The sequence below is a fragment of the Strix aluco genome, chromosome 17 (assembly GCF_031877795.1).
Source record: "Strix aluco isolate bStrAlu1 chromosome 17, bStrAlu1.hap1, whole genome shotgun sequence".
NCBI lineage: Eukaryota > Metazoa > Chordata > Aves > Strigiformes > Strigidae > Strix > Strix aluco.
In genome coordinates, this window is record NC_133947.1 from 16,138,578 (window position 1) to 16,153,999 (window position 15,422).

At 50.2% G+C, this 15,422-nt stretch overlaps 2 protein-coding genes across 11 annotated transcripts in view; one reads left to right on the top strand and one right to left on the bottom strand.

Moving 5' to 3' along the window:
• Nucleotides 1–794: 794 nt before the first annotated feature.
• CEP250 (centrosomal protein 250) overlaps nt 795–15,422 on the top strand; it is a 41,937-nt gene continuing 27,309 nt past the window's right edge. For 7 of the 10 annotated variants that reach the window (XR_012625488.1, XR_012625489.1, XR_012625490.1 and 4 more), the window contains exons 1-11: nt 6,808–6,924; nt 7,999–8,055; nt 8,762–8,844; nt 9,412–9,577; nt 10,293–10,399; nt 11,425–11,652; nt 12,226–12,322; nt 12,764–12,862; nt 13,849–14,010; nt 14,315–14,493; nt 14,943–15,125. Coding sequence is in view for 7 of the 10 variants with exons in the window: in XM_074842724.1 (XP_074698825.1) it covers nt 6,808–6,924; nt 7,999–8,055; nt 8,762–8,844; nt 9,412–9,577; nt 10,293–10,399; nt 11,425–11,652; nt 12,226–12,322; nt 12,764–12,862; nt 13,849–14,010; nt 14,315–14,493; nt 14,943–15,125 (1,478 nt within the window). In the remaining 3 variants the exon portion in view is untranslated. Of the gene's footprint in view, nt 1,201–6,807; nt 6,925–7,998; nt 8,056–8,131; nt 8,179–8,761; nt 8,845–9,411; nt 9,578–10,292; nt 10,400–11,424; nt 11,653–12,225; nt 12,323–12,763; nt 12,863–13,848; nt 14,011–14,314; nt 14,494–14,942; nt 15,126–15,422 lie in introns of those variants that run through there. The other 3 variants (XM_074842728.1, XM_074842729.1, XM_074842730.1) reach the window with 3 other exon arrangements.
• On the bottom strand, nt 1,374–5,435 carry LOC141931440 (uncharacterized). Its single transcript, XM_074843571.1, has 5 exons — nt 5,355–5,435; nt 3,134–5,272; nt 2,869–2,980; nt 1,706–1,778; nt 1,374–1,428 (listed from the first exon to the last, which is right to left on the bottom strand). Exons 1-5 carry the CDS (start codon nt 5,433–5,435, stop codon nt 1,374–1,376), a joined length of 2,460 nt encoding a protein of 819 aa, XP_074699672.1.

The following is a 15,422-nucleotide window of genomic DNA, read 5'->3' on the forward strand; positions in this document are numbered from 1 at the left end:
CATCACCTCTTGTCCTATCGCTTATTACTTGGTTAAAGAGGCTCATCCCCCCTCTCTGCACCCTCTTTTGAGGTAGCTGTAGAGGGCCATGAGGTCCCCCCTCGGTCTCCTCCAGACTAAACCCCCCCAGTTCCCTCAGCCGCTCCCCATCAGACCTGTGCTCCAGACCCTGCACCAGCTCCGTTGCCCTTCTGTGGACACGCTCGAGTCATTCAATGGCCTTTTTGGAGTGAGGGGCAGCTGAGCTTGCCCTCCTGCCCAGCCGAAGCCCTGCTGCAATGGGCAACCGCCCCCCCCGCTGTGCTGGTCCGACTCATGGTGGGCAGGCTGGGGCGGCTCACGGGTCCCACTGCTGCCGGGGTGGCCTCTCCCTGCTGAGGTTGTGCCTGTCTGGGGGAGAAGAGCTCTCTGCCAGGCAGGACTCTATCAGTTTCCTGCTGCACCAGCACAGGCAGCAGGAAGAGAAGTGCCAGAAGCTGCAGCAAAGCCTCGAGCAACTGGAGCAGGAATGCCAGACGGCCAGCAGCCACCAGCAGCACCTGCAGTCGCTGGTGGAAGCACTCAGAAGGTGAGTGTTCCCTCCTCCTCCTGCGGTCTGGAGGCAATCTGCTTCCAGTGCTGGGAGTTCAGAGGTGTTATGGGCAAAGAACTCGCCTGCCCTCCCCATGTATGCCCCTGTTTGGCACTTCAGCATCCTCCTGTCACTGCTGTTCCTGCTCTAGTGTGAATCCTAAGGCTGTCCTGGAGACTCAGAGCGATGTTGGAATACAAGACGCCTCCCTCTCGGCATGCTGCTTCTCTGAATTCTGTTCTTTGGGGCCCTTTCCTAGCCACGGCTTCTCAGTGAATGAAGGCAAAAGCCTGCCTGCCTTCCTCTGTCCCTCTCCAGTGACCTTGTGAGGGGAAGGGCAAGTTCTTCCTTACCGTGCTGCCCACAGCGCCAGCCTGGAGTGGCTGGAATGGCATCCGTGACTCTTCAGGCCTGTTCATTCTTCTGACTGAGCCTTGTCTCTGCAGTGACTGTGCAAACCTCGAGAAAACCAGGGCAGAGCTACAGCAACAGCTTGAAGAGACGGAGCAAGACGCCTCGCGTCTGCGTCAGAGTAACACTGAGCTGCAGCTGAGGGAAGATGCAGCCCAGGGGGAGAGGGTGGAGCAGCAGCAGAGGATGGAGAGAGCGCGTCGTGACCAGGAGCTCCTGTGAGCATTAAAGCTTCCTCTGGGCAGGGGTGGGCGCTGCCGGACGGTGGGAGGCCCCCCTAAAAGAATGGATTTTGTCTGCTCAGCATGTGTAGCACAGACTGGTGAAGGGAGCCCGTGGGCAGGGCTGGCTCCCTGCTGACACACAGCAGAGGTGCCTCCTTGTACTTTCTTTATGGCCCTTGAAAAAAATCATTCCAAAGCTGACCAGAGTAGTTGATGACAGGCCTAAGGCGAAACAAGGAGGTTCAGGCTGGCTTTAAGGAGAACAAAAAATGGAACCATGAAGGCAATCCTGCAGCAGAACAGGTTGCTCAGAAAGGTTGTGCAGATTCCATCCCTGGGAATTTGGAAGGTCCAAGTGGATCGAGCCTTGAGCAACCTGGACTGATCCCATAGCTGACCCCAGGTGCTTTGAGCTGAAGATTGGGCTAGAGGCCTCCTGGGGTCCCTGCCAGCCTGAATCATCCTGTCATCTTATGGTTATTGGATTGGAAATTCATACAGATCTTTGTGTTTGTTCTGGACATGCTTCCTGCTAGTTTTGTCATTATCCCCCATTCTGGTTTTGAGACAGACTGGAAACATTCAGCCACTTAATGGTTTTACAAATGTCTTTAGTATTTCCAGGTCCCTCTCTCTTAACCATTTCTTGTCCATCATGAAGACTTCCACATCTACATGTTCCTCTCAGGGAAGCTATTTAACATCTTTGGTCATCCTCTTTGACCTTCACTGTATATTCTCATTTCTATAGTTCTACTTTCCTTGGATAACCAGACAATATACAAGATGTGGGTGAAGCATGTATTTCTGCAGTGATAAAATACTACGGTTTTGTTCTCCATTCTTTTTACCTGTTATATCATGATTTCAGAGCTGCTCTTTGAAAGAAACCACATTATCAGCTAACCCCTGTGCATTGTTCTGAACCTAGTCATGAGCCACCTTCCCTGTCATGGGATTCTTGATGAATTGATCCTTGAAGCAACCTCTGACAGCATTTATAAATATAGTCTGGATATCAGCACTGTACCGATCTATACGGATGTAACTGCATTACCTGAAATAATGCTGTGGCATACCTGATCTATATGGATCCAACTGAAATCTCCCATTGTTTCTATTTTTTTTGCCCTTGTCACTTCTCTGCTTCCCATCAACACATCACAATCCCTGTCATCATCCTGATCAGGCTGGTAGTAACATTTCTCAAGTAATGTATCAATGTATAATACATAAATATAGTATATTATTAGTAGCCTTTTTTATGTGCCTGTATACTAAAGTAATGCTAAAAGTATTGGCAGAATCCCAGGCAAGTTTGCAGCTGCTCCACTAGCAGTACCCGAGTCAGATCACCATCTGCCTTAGTGCTTTTTGGAAAGTGGCACAGGTACATCCTGAATGCGAAATGAAGCCTTTAACCAGATCAGGCAATGGGACAAATTCCATTCTTTTCAATACAATGGAAAAGCTGGACCTCAGAAATCTACATCTCTGAAAGCAGCCTCTAAGCACCATCAGTGTTGCTGCTGTTCAGCCATCGTGATACAATTCTACTGAGTTTAGTACGTTACTCTGGTCACTGGTGCCCCTTCCTTTCCATGCCAAATCCTAACCACAACATGTTGGCCAGGCTCGCCCAGACAGGAGAGAACCAATTACCCATCCCCAGCTTTTGCACCTGAGGTAATTTTAACAGCAAGCTCCGTAGTTCCTTCAGTAGCTCTGGGCTTGACTGAAAACATTCCAGCAGGTGAATGGTCTCCGGCTGGAGCTATACAGACAGGCAAACCTGCTGGCTGCAAGCATGGCTTCTCTGGCCAAGCAGGTCATGTATTTATGGGAATATTCCCATATCTTTATGGGAAACATCTTTAGAATCCTTCACAGACATTTTAGTTGACAGATGATCAATCCCACTGCCTACCTGATGATGAAACTGGTCTGTGTCCCTCTCTGAAACCATACTCTGCAGGATGGCTATTTCTTCCCTCAGAGTCCCACCGGCCGTTTCACTCTTGGTAAGGGCAAGAGTCAGTGCTTGTGCCTTCTCTTTCCATTCCATTTCTCTGCTTTTGCTCTGCTTCAAAATAGCCATCACACGCTCCAATTCTTCCCCCTTTGCTTTAGACTCATCCTTCAGTTGTTGGGTTAGCTCCTTCTGCCTTTGCAAGAGGTGGTCTCTCTCCTGGAGAATCTTCCTCTTCTCTGCTTCCTCTTCCTCCCATTTTTGGAGTTTCTGGATTTGTTTTTTTAGGGTCTCCCCTTCATCCTTCCACCGCAAAGCTGATGTTAGTTGTTTCAGGAGTTTACTCTGCCTCCCAAGCTCTTGTTCCCTCCCCGTCAGAGTCTTCTCTAAATACCTGACTCGGTCTCTCTGGCACTTGATCTCTTCCTCCTTCTTTGTCAGAGTCTGCTGAACGTGCTGGAGATCTTCCCGAAGAGCTCTTATTTCCTCTTCTGACTCTTTCTGATCACTGTGAGCCTTGGTCTCTCGTTCCCTCTCAGGCAAGGCTTCTTCCAGGAGATTCTCTTGCTCTCTGGGATGTCTAACCTCGTCATTCTTCTCGGTTAGCCTAAGCTGGAGATTCTGCAGGGTCTTCAGTTCTTCTTCTTGGCGCTGGAGTTTTTGCCTAAGAGTTTCATTCTCTTCACCTCTCTTCCTCACCACTTCCTCAAGCAGATTCACTTGCTTCTGGCATGATGTCAGTGCTACTTTCATGCTTTCTTCACGAAGCTGGAACATGTTCATTTGCTCCGTCTGCCTGAGAAACTCCACATGCTTCTCCTTCACTCTTTGGCTCATTTTGTCTAGATCCTGCTCTAGACTCTTGGCCTGCTTGCCTTCTAAATCCCTCTGCTCTCGAAGGCCCTGGACGTGCTCTTGCAAAGACTCTATCTCTTGGTCTCTAGCTTCTAGAGAAGATTCAGCATATTCTAGTTTTTGCAGTATAGCTTTAGTCTGCATCGCTGCCTCCTCCTTTTGCTGTTGAAGCCTAGAGACAGCCTCTTCCAGAGCCTCTATCTTTTTTTCTCCTTCTTTCAGAGTCTGTTTTGTTGCTTGAAAATTGTTTTGCTCAGCTTCGTGCTTTTTCTCCTTTTCCTTGCATGCCTCACATTGCTTTCTAAGGGATAGAATTTCTTGCTCTTGTTCCTTTAGCGTCACTTGAAGACGTTGCAGAATCTCCTTCTGCTGTTCAGAGTCTCGTTTGTGTTTTTGCAAGGTCTCGATCAGTTCCTTCTGAGATTCAACCACGACATCCTTCTCTTTCAGTATTGCCTTAGTGCATTCTAAGTCTCTGTGTAAGACATTCACCTGTTCTTCTGTTTTTTCCTCGTAGTTCTGTGTTTGTTGCTTTTGGATATCTATGAGTCTGTCCTTTTCTCTTAAGGTTTCTAAGGCCTGCTCCAGTTGGTCACGGACAGTCCTTAACTGCATCTCCATGACTTCTTCACCTTCCTGGATTTGCTTCTGTTGCGACTCAAGCTCTCGATCTTTTTGAGATAAAGAAAGTGTCATCTTTTCTACTCTACCATGAAGCTCTTGCAGGTGCCCCTCTTGCTGCTCCTTGTACTGCTGCAAGAGTCTTAACTGATCCCTTTGAGAATGGCACTCGCTCTCTCTGTCCTTAAGAGCTGCCCTCAGGTGTTCAAGGCTTGTGTGCAGAGACTTCACCTCTTCTCTCTCCTTTTCCAGTTCTTGGATCTGCTGAGTCAGAGACATAAGCTCTATGTTTTTCTCCTTCAAGTTTTCTTTCATATGATCCAGATCCACAAGCAGATTTCTCACTTGTGATGCACCGTGTTGTTCTAGAATCATTATTTTCCCCTCCTGGCATTTGATCTCCTGGTCTCTCTCCTCCAGCTCTTTGCTCATCTTGCTGACAGCAGTGCTCTGCATCTCTCGCTGCTTCTCCAGCTCCTGTATCTGTTCTTGTTGGGATCTGATCTCTTGGTCTCTCTCCTCCAGCTCTTTGCTCATCTTGCTCACCACAGTCCTCTGCATCTCTCCCTGCATCTCCAGCTCCCGTATCTGTTCTTGCTGGGATCTGATCTCCTGGTTCTTCTAGGTACCTGTTGATAGACTCAGTGTACTCTCAAATTGAAGAACTAGAGTCCTTAATTACCAGCTATGAAAAAGCTATTACATAGCAAAAACTATTTCTGTTGAGCACAATGGTGGCTGCATTCGTAGAATCACAACAGAAATCGAACAAACTGTTGGACATAACTGGTATGACATTGTTATGGAATACGCACCATCTGTAAGTGGCATATGCACCTTATGATATTGTATTGTGTTATATTTTATAAGTTTTGTTATTAGTATTCTTGTATGTCTGTGTTTATTGCTTATCTTGCTGTGTTGAAAACACACACCATCAATTGTTCTCTGATTATGAACCATGAAGCCAGACTTCAGTGAAAGGGTTCAGAACTTTCCCCTGTGCTCACCCCCTGCAAGGCAAGAGGAGTAACTACCCCCACTTGCCGAAGCAAGATGTTTGACCATGTCAAGGGGTGCAGCGTCAGTATTCACTCAACTCCCGCTCAGGTTTTGGCTAACCTGGCTCATGCCGAGGCCTGACATATGCTGGGAGCCCTTAGGCTGAAGCGAGAGCAGCCCGCAGGCAGCGCAGGTGGCCAGCAAGGGCTGAGGGGCCATGATGCGGCCACCATTTCCTGCAGCTGCCTGTCTCCTGCAGCCACCAGCTCGGTCTGGCAGTATTGTCAGAATCTGCCGACTTTTGGAAACGGTACAGACCAGACTTCCAAGCTGGAAGGTACGAAACATCAGCTTACCCAAAAAGCCTTTGAGGCAGATCCAACAGCCGCTGGACTGCTGAGGCTTTTGTGCCTCGCAGTGGGATACAGGGGATGCCCGCACCATGACAGAGGAGGAAGGATGAGCACTCTCACTAGGGAACTAGTTTATTTTTTCTTTCTTTGCTCGTAAGTGCACGACTTAAATGTTACCAGTTGGAAGTTATGAAACCTCATGGCTTGAGTGGTGAACAAGTGAATTCATGCAATAGTCCCCTTTGCCCAGACTAGTCTGAGCCCTATTTGTCATGTTGGATTGTTGTATTTCTTCATGCGCTCATGAAATACAGCTTAATTCACAGAGTACATTGTCCTGTGAATTTGAAGTTTTCTCTCCCATAGTGGTTTCTCTCTAGCTGCTTGCAGTCTGTCCCGTTCTTGCTGCAAAACAGGGAGAAAAAGATTCAGCAATTCCATCTATGTCGGCTGGGGTTTGGTGCTAGACTGGAACTCCTGCTCCAGCGGCAGCCAAGGGCTGAAGTTGCAGCTTGGAGCAGCAAGTGGCAGCTTCCCTGTGGGTCTCTTCTCTGTCCCTTCTTGCCCCCGTGTCCCCACACCCCCCCTGTTTCCTCCCGCTCCCTCTCTCCCAGACTCTGCCACAGCGCCTTTTGCCGCCGCCGCTCCCCGGGACCGTTAACGCGGCCCCGTCAGCGAGGAGCGCCCAGGGCAGCGCTGCCGCCAGCGGCCCCGAGCGAGCCCGGCTCTGCCCCCCGCGGCCCCGGGGCCTGGCAGGCGGCGGAGCCCAGCGGGCGGCGGGCCCGGCGGGCGAGCGGGGCCATGGCGGCGGGGCCCGGGGAGGCGGCGCGGGGCCGGGCCTCTCTGCGGCGCCGGCTGCAGAGCTCGCAGGAGGCGCAGCAGCGGCAGGCGGGGCTGGTGCGGCAGCTGCAGGCGAAGGTGAGAGCGGGGCCGCCGGCCGGGGGGACCTGCCCGGGGCGGGGGGGGGGGCCGGGCCGCGCTGAGCGGGGCCTCGGCGGCGGCCATTTGGGGGACGCGACCGCGCGGCCTCAACCGGGCCCTCCGCGGGGCCGTCCCCGGCGCTGCCGCGGGCGGGAGGACGCCGAGCCCGGAGGAGGCGCCGGGAGCCGCCCGGCCCGACCCGACCCGGTGTGCTGGGCCCTGCCGCTGCGCCCCCACGAGCCTCCCGTGAGGGCTCTGGCGGGAGGAGGGTGCCCGAGCTGGGCGCAGGGTCGGGGCAGGCCCAGAGCCCGACGGTGGGCCCGGCGCTGCTGCCAGGTCATCCTGCTTCTGCCCCTGCTGTCTGCTGCAGCCGCCAGGGATCTGCAGGGGCTGGGCAGGGCTGGCTCGGAACTAACTGCACTTGCTAAATATTGAAAAGTGATTCTGAAAACTCATTTCTCCAACTTCGAGGGCCCGCTGGACTTCCCGCCCATTGGGAATACTAGTTTGGGGTCCACAGGGGCCATGGGCCGGGCACGGCTGGCTGGGCCCGTCTCCTCATTCTGCTGCCATCGCTGAGCAGGGAGCGCCACGGGGAAAAGAGACAAGTGATAGGACAAGAGGGAACGGCCTCAGGCTGCGCCAGGGCAGGGTCAGACTGGCTCTTAGGAAGGATTTCTTTGCAGAAGGGGTTGTTGGGCGTTGGAATGGGCTGCCCAGGGCAGGGGGGGAGTCCCCATCCCTGGAGGGGTTGAAGAGTCGGGTTGACCCAGTGCTGAGGGATCTGGTGGAGTTGGGAACAGTCAGTGTGAGGTTCATGGTTGGACTGGAGGAGCTTCAAGGGCTTTTCCAACCTTGATGATTCTGTGACTCTGAAACCCTGTCTTAAGTTCTTTAATAATAGACAAGGTGAAGCTTCCCTGTATCATAACGGCTTCTTGCTGGCTGTATCGGCAGCACTGGGGAATGTGCTGTGCTGGGGCTGTGAAGATTCAGAGAAAAGCTGGTGCGGGAGGAGCTGAGTCTGTTACAAGCTGCATTTCCTCATCTTCGTTCTCTTTATTCCCCCAGGTGCTGCAGTACCGGACTCGGTGTCAAGAGCTGGAGCAGCAGCTGGGAGCAGGAGGGGTGAGTGTGGAGGTTGCTAACTACAGATAGCGTGCGTAGCATTCATTCACACAGACAAAAAGCTCCTGAAAACAATGACAGAGGAAACCAAGATTTTGCTACCTGGGGATTTAAAGAAGCGCTGTAAGTTTGCCCATCAGTGTTTTGTCCAGTTGCCATTCTTACAGCAGCCAGTAGTCCCAGAAATGCCAGTCCAGAAAACCCATTGAAGAAGGATTTTAATTTTGTGGAAGAGTGCTTTATTGCTGGAGTGACATTTGTCCTAGGTCTCAGGAGAGGGCTGTACTGCCTGTTACATTATATGTCTGCCTCTGAAAAAGAGTCAGCTGAAACATAGCATTTTGGAAGGCAGGAATGGTGGCGTTCAGCACACAGAGCCGGCCCTCTGCTTTTTCTGCTTGACAGCTAAAGTAAACCGAGGAAACAAAGGACAGGAGAGTATTCCCAGGCTTCAAGTCTAAGTGAGCACTCACAGTCATGAGTTAAGGATACCCAGCTGTGAGAGTGCAACAGTGGGAGGCTGAGGAGAGCCACTCCCACTGAGTAACACCTTTCCCCTGCCTTCCCCTCCATGGTCACGACACTGTTATGCCTGAAAGAAGCCACGAGCTCCTGAGGTGCCAAAGAAATGGAGGGGAAAGCAGTGGATGCTGACACTAGTGAAGGGAACACAAGAATTTGACTAAACCTTTGCTTTCTTCTTAAGGGATCCCTTCCAGGCAGGTGGGAAGCCACAGAAGACCACAGCCTGGAGAAAGCACTGCTTCAGTTGGAAGAGGAGCAGCAAAGGTAAAGAGAAGAAGTGTTACCTTACACTTGGTATCCTGGATGCTTATGAAAGTGAGGGAAAACCTGTCAGTGCTACCTAGTCTCCTTGAGAGAAGCGGCTGGGCAAGTTGTTTAGAAAGGAGAAAAGTCCACAATCTGTTCTATGGTGCAGTAATAGTGTTGCGTGCTGAATGGCTCTGTTTTGAGCAGGGGGTTGCTCTGGGTGACCTCCAAAGGTCCCTTTCCAGCCTAAATTAATCTGTGGTTCAGTAGGTGAGTGATTTAGGACAATGCTAGAGAAAGGTGATGCATCCAGTGATCAGACAGCACGAAGGGGAGACAAGACGTTAACTGTGGGCATCATCAAAGTTGAAGATGAAACCAAAATTGTAGGTGGAAATTGAAGGCTCAAAGTAAGGAGAAGCAAATGAGTGTGCCATCACAGAGAGATCTTAGTTAATCCTAGAAGGCACTTTTGCTTCCTCTCAGTTTGACAACAGTCGGCGTTGAGGAGTTGGAAAGTCACGGGGGTGCTGCCTGTGGACAGCAGTTGTTCCGTGACCTCGTTGCTGTTTTTCCCTTTCCAAGGTGTGAGAATCTGGCAGACGTGAACACTCTCCTGCGGGAGCACCTCGATAAAGCCAGAGAGGTTAATTCAGCCCTTAAAGAAGATGTTGGAAAACTGACGGCAGATTGGATGAGGGCCCGGGAGGAGCTGGAATTGAAGGAGAGCGAATGGCGCAGTGAACGTGAGGTAGGGATAAGGCTGCGGGAATGTCAGACGTGATGCCAGAGTGGAATGCGTTTTATTTTTTGGTGTAGGTGACTTGCTGTGTGAAAGTTGTGGCTCCATCGAGGCTGTGTTGGTGCTGACTGCAGGAGGCAGGGGCGTGAGATGGAGGAGTGTCAGCAGACTGTGGGGATGGGAGATACCCCCTGCTGTGACTACACTGCTCGGTCTGAAAGGCAAACACTTGCTGTTGCTGGATGTTGTAGGGCAGTCCCACATGAACAGTCGTTGTTTTAACGGTTCCTAAATCTATCTACAGCAGTGCAGAGCAGAGAGGTCTGTGTGTTTTCAGACTCAGAGTAGCCAACAGCAGAACAGGACAGGCCTCCCTTACCAGTAGCCTGTTGTAAGCAAACAGGCACTGGCCTTGGAGGGGCTTGTTTTTGTCTTCTTCCACCAAGACTGTTCGACACCTCTGTGAGGTGAGGTGATGAATCATGATCAGTTTGCTTTGCTGATCCCCACTCCTGCAGGAGAAGTGTGGATGTTCCCTTCTCTGAAGTCAGGTGGCAGGTCCACCGAGGATGCTTCTGTGGAACCTCTTCAGTCCTTGATGCCCCTGTTGGAATTGTTATTAAAGGAGACCTGGTGATGATGGTTGTACTCTCTCCTATGTGGAAGACTCGTACAGTGACAGCAGAGGCTGAATTGGCATTTCTTGTTGTCTTTGCATGTTTAGCTTTCTGATAACTACTTAAGGGGTGAACGTAACCGTCTGCTCAGCCTGTGGCGCCAGGTGGTGACCTTCCGCCGTCATTTCCTGGAAATGAAGACTGCCACTGACCGGTGAGTAAAGTTCAGGCTGGATCTCGTGCAGAAAAAATGTAGCTTCCCTTCACAGCTGCTTTTTCAGCCTTGATGTTACTTTAGTTGCAGCTAAAGATAGGATTTCTTCTTTGGTAGTCTGAAGCAATGCCATTAAGCGTGCTTTTGGCTATTTTCAGAATATTTTTTGATGCTGGTTTTCCGAGCACACTGCGGGGCTCAGGCTATAAGCAGTGCAGAGGCCCTGAACAGATGAACTTGACTCTGTTGATGTTTGGGTGCATTAACACAGACAGGGGCACGTGAGGACACCTTGGAAGAGACTCAGCAGAGCTGTGCGTGCAGCACGTAGAGCCGTCCCCTTCACTGCCTTAAATCTCACTGGCTTTCTTCTCCCACTGCTCCTGATGGAAAGGTCATTAATTTATTTTTTTTTTTCCTTCTCATTTCCAGTTTACATTTATTCTGGTCAGTTTGCATCCGTTTATTCCTGTACCAACATTGTTGAGAGAAAGAATAGCTTCTTGACCCTGTTATTGCATTTATCCAATGTATTTTGCTTAGTTTGATACCTTCTTTTTATGATTGTTTTCTTGTTCTTGGTCTCTCTGAGGTTCCTTTCTCACAGTTGCCGTCTATGCAAACAAAACCAGTGTAGCCATAATAGTACATTCTTCTGCTGTCAGCATGCAATTTCAAACTCTGCGTTACCGTCAGCCATTTACCTTGCTTGACTGTAAGCTTTCCTCAATGTGCAGGGTATGCCCTGACCTACTAGTTAATTCTTGAAGCCTTCTGACTGTTCCAATACATTTCTTCTTATCTCTGAGGAGAAAATAGCCTCACTCCTCAAACCGTCAAATCGACCCATTGCTCAGCTATCAGGATGTGTCCTGATCCCAAAGTGTCAGATGGATGATTTGTCCCCAGCAAAGATGTCATCTCTCCTGCCAGCTTTTACTGCTGCACCATGAACGTGCTTTGAAAGTGGGTCAGCTGATAAAGATGGTGGTGTGAGTATGATCTCTTTCTTGATCCTTCTGCAGAGATTTGTCCGAGCTGAAGGCAGAGCAGATGAGGCTTTCTGGATCTATACTTGTAAACTGCTCCCGCCTGCACTCTGGCGTGCAGCTCTGGGAGCCCGTCAGTCTGGGCAGACCTGTCCTAAAGGGTCAGGCACAGCAGCAAGCGGAACAGGAAACAAGCCAGAAGACTTGGGAAGTGATGCACTTACAAGTCAAGGGGGACCTGGAGAAGAAGGAGCTTCAGGACAGGTAAATGTGTTTTAAACTTTGCTATTACCAACATTACCTTTTGTGGCTGCTTCTTGGATTCGTAGCTGGGCTGTGTTCACGTTTAAAACCCACCCGTTCCGCACAGCTTTGTTTCTGTCCCTAGCCAAGCTATGGCCTTCAACAGCACGGGTAGAAAAACACGTCTGACCCACAGAAGCTTTTGTGAGACAAGGCTGGAAAAGAGATTGTGTATAACAATGTTTTTGCTGTTACCTGATTCTTGGTGAGAAGTTGAGACCAGCATAAAGAGAGCTGTGTCTCTTGTACAGCCCTTTTGCTACCCAGGGCTGTGCAGAGGAGTTGGGAGGAATTTGCCCAGGGACATCTGTGCCTCTGTACTGACAATTCCTTGCAAGACTGAGTGCAGAAGTCCTTTGGGGCAGGAAGTGCCATTTTGCAACATCAGGCATACTAACCTGTAGAGATGAACGCTGCCTTTGCTGTATTTTCTGGGCTGAACTTTCTCTGCTGTGCTTCTGGGAGCTGCTTAGCTCTTCAGCGGGTGCTGGTGTGCGATGCTTTTGGAATGGCACGTGGACCTTCTCTTCCCAGGGTGACGGAGCTCTCAGCCTTGCTCGTACAGTCTCAGAAGCAGAATGAGGAGAAGGAGAAGACAGTGAAAACACTTAACGACACTGTGGAGATTCTAGTATGTTTTACCTTTATTTGGGAGATGGCCCAATGGTTGTTCTCCAGCTTTAGCACAAAGGGGTGTGGTTTCCTCAAGAGAAAGAGCGGTGAGGACGCTGACTGTGTGGGAGCATCAGGCACGTGTGAGTCAGCCCAGGGGCAGGCAGTGGCGGGGAGCTGCAGACAGTTCCAGGGGTTGCACCGGTGCTATTCTGCCTGTGACTAAATCTCTAGGGATCAAAGTTCCTTGGAATTGACAGCTTCATAGCAGCCTGTGAAAACCAGCTGTTGGTCTTTCTTGTCTTAAGTTTTAGCAAAGAAGGAATTCAATAGATGTGGGAAGGAACATACTGGAATCACTAGGGCTGAGGCTTGTCAGCACGATGATCCTGCTGAGGCTGGGAATGCTGCAGAGGGGAGCAGCTCTTCCCTGCCCACCCTTTGCTTATTCTATTCTCAGGAAGCAAGTCGGTTAGAGAAAGAATATGAAGCTTCATTGACTAAAAGTGTCAAAGAAGAGAATCTTTCCCTGCAAAAGCTGATAAAAGATATAACAGAGGTGAGTACAGAGTTGGGACATCCCTGTAATTTGATTTAAAAGTACTTGAGGAAGGCAAACGACTGGCCCAGGGAATAGATAGATGTGTTTTATACTGTCTGTGTTAACTGCTACTGGCTGTTTAATTGTTATACCACTTTTCTGCCATCAAACCTGCTATAACTTCTGAGTTGGCTGTCCTGTGACACTTGAGCTAAGTCACTAGAAGTTTCCGTACCTTTGCCTTTCCTGTAAGGTCTCTATTTGACTTTGCTTTCTGAGTTGGCTACTTGACATTCGTATTCTAGTCTTGCCTGGAGGCTTCTCCCACCCTCCTTGAGCAATGACTCTGTTGTTCTTTAGATTTTTATAAAAGGTCACTGACGGAATCAATGCACTTGCCAACTCTGCTCCTTTGCTCTGCATTCACTGACCATTATTATCTCCCCAGAATTACAACTGATCTAACTGTTTAGGGCTAACTTTAGCTTAGTCCTAAACCTCACTCTAGGGAGGGGGGTTTAATCATCAGATGTTTTACACAGCTTCTCACAAAGTCAGTTCTTTCCCCTTATGTAGTCATTTTTATCCTCTTGTGCTACTGCTCAGAATAATTATAAACATTAGCTTTTTCATTGCTGTTTTCCAGTATTCATCAGCTTCCTTCTTCCCTGGGTAGCATTAATATTTCCTTTCATTGCTATTTCCAGTGTTGATCTGGTGCTCCTAGTGTCTGTGGCTCTAAGAAGCTGAAGGAGACTAAAATCATTCAAGAAACTGATCATTCAGGCAGCCTCCAGCCACTTCACACTTGTTTTTTCTTGTTTGTAGTAGCTGTATTCAGAAACCCCTGGAGCACTTGTGACCGCAGGGACAAAACTTCTTTGTTGACTGAAGAAATGAGAGAATTGAGTTTTTAATGACTCTAGGGTGAAGTGGGGGAAAAGGAGAAATAGACAAAATCAAGTAGAATGAGCAGAGAGTAACAGCTTGATGTGGGATTTCAGGTGGTGTTAGATGAATGTGACAGCATGGTCAGCATTATCTGCACTGACAGCTCCCAGCAGGCAGAGTCTGGCAACGTCCTCTCTTGTCTGAGCTCCGTTGATGCAGAACGTGCCTTTGTATTGGTTCAAGAAGCACTGGCAAGGAGGAGAGGAGCAACACAGGTGAGAATTTCTCCTTGCCTTCACCACTGGCCACAGGCTCAGCTGCTGATGCCTTGCTTATCTTGAAACCTTTCCATTCACTTAGCCAGTTTCTTTCTAGCCATCCCACTCTTGGTACTATATCACCTCACCAGTCTCACCAGATCTGTGTTCTGCTGCTTTTCTCTCTTTGATCTCCACCCCCTCATCACAACTTTTGCCTTCAGGTGAGCTGTCTTGCTGCTTGCTTCTCTCACAGCTATCAGGAGCCATCTTCCCTGCTCCTTATTGCTTGTTTGTGCTTTTCCCTGCCCATTCCTTGCAGGCCCTAAAAGAAGAGCTCTCTGCCAGGCAGGACTCTATCAGTTTCCTGCTGCACCAGCACAGGCAGCAGGAAGAGAAGTGCCAGAAGCTGCAGCAAAGCCTCGAGCAACTGGAGCAGGAATGCCAGACGGCCAGCAGCCACCAGCAGCACCTGCAGTCGCTGGTGGAAGCACTCAGAAGGTGAGTGTTCCCTCCTCCTCCTGCGGTCTGGAGGCAATCTGCTTCCAGTGCTGGGAGTTCAGAGGTGTTATGGGCAAAGAACTCGCCTGCCCTCCCCATGTATGCCCCTGTTTGGCACTTCAGCATCCTCCTGTCACTGCTGTTCCTGCTCTAGTGTGAATCCTAAGGCTGTCCTGGAGACTCAGAGCGATGTTGGAATACGAGACGCCTCCCTCTCGGCATGCTGCTTCTCTGAATTCTGTTCTTTGGGGCCCTTTCCTAGCCACGGCTTCTCAGTGAATGAAGGCAAAAGCCTGCCTGCCTTCCTCTGTCCCTCTCCAGTGACCTTGTGAGGGGAAGGGCAAGTTCTTCCTTACCGTGCTGCCCACAGCGCCAGCCTGGAGTGGCTGGAATGGCATCCGTGACTCTTCAGGCCTGTTCATTCTTCTGACTGAGCCTTGTCTCTGCAGTGACTGTGCAAACCTCAAGAAAACCAGGGCAGAGCTACAGCAACAGCTTGAAGAGACGGAGCAAGACGCCTCGCGTCTGCGTCAGAGTAACACTGAGCTGCAGCTGAGGGAAGATGCAGCCCAGGGGGAGAGGGTGGAGCAGCAGCAGAGGATGGAGAGAGCGTGTCGTGACCAGGAGCTCCTGTGAGCATTAAAGCTTCCTCTGGGCAGGGGTGGGCGCTGCCGGACGGTGGGAGGCCCCCCTAAAAGAATGGATTTTGTCTGCTCAGCATGTGTAGCACAGACTGGTGAAGGGAGCCCGTGGGCAGGGCTGGCTCCCTGCTGACACACAGCAGAGGTGCCTCCTTGTACTTTCTTTATGGCCCTTGAAAAAAATCATTCCAAAGCTGACCAGAGTAGTTGATGACAGGCCTAAGGCGAAACAAGGAGGTTCAGGCTGGCTTTAAGGAGAACAAAAAATGGAACCATGAAGGCAATCCT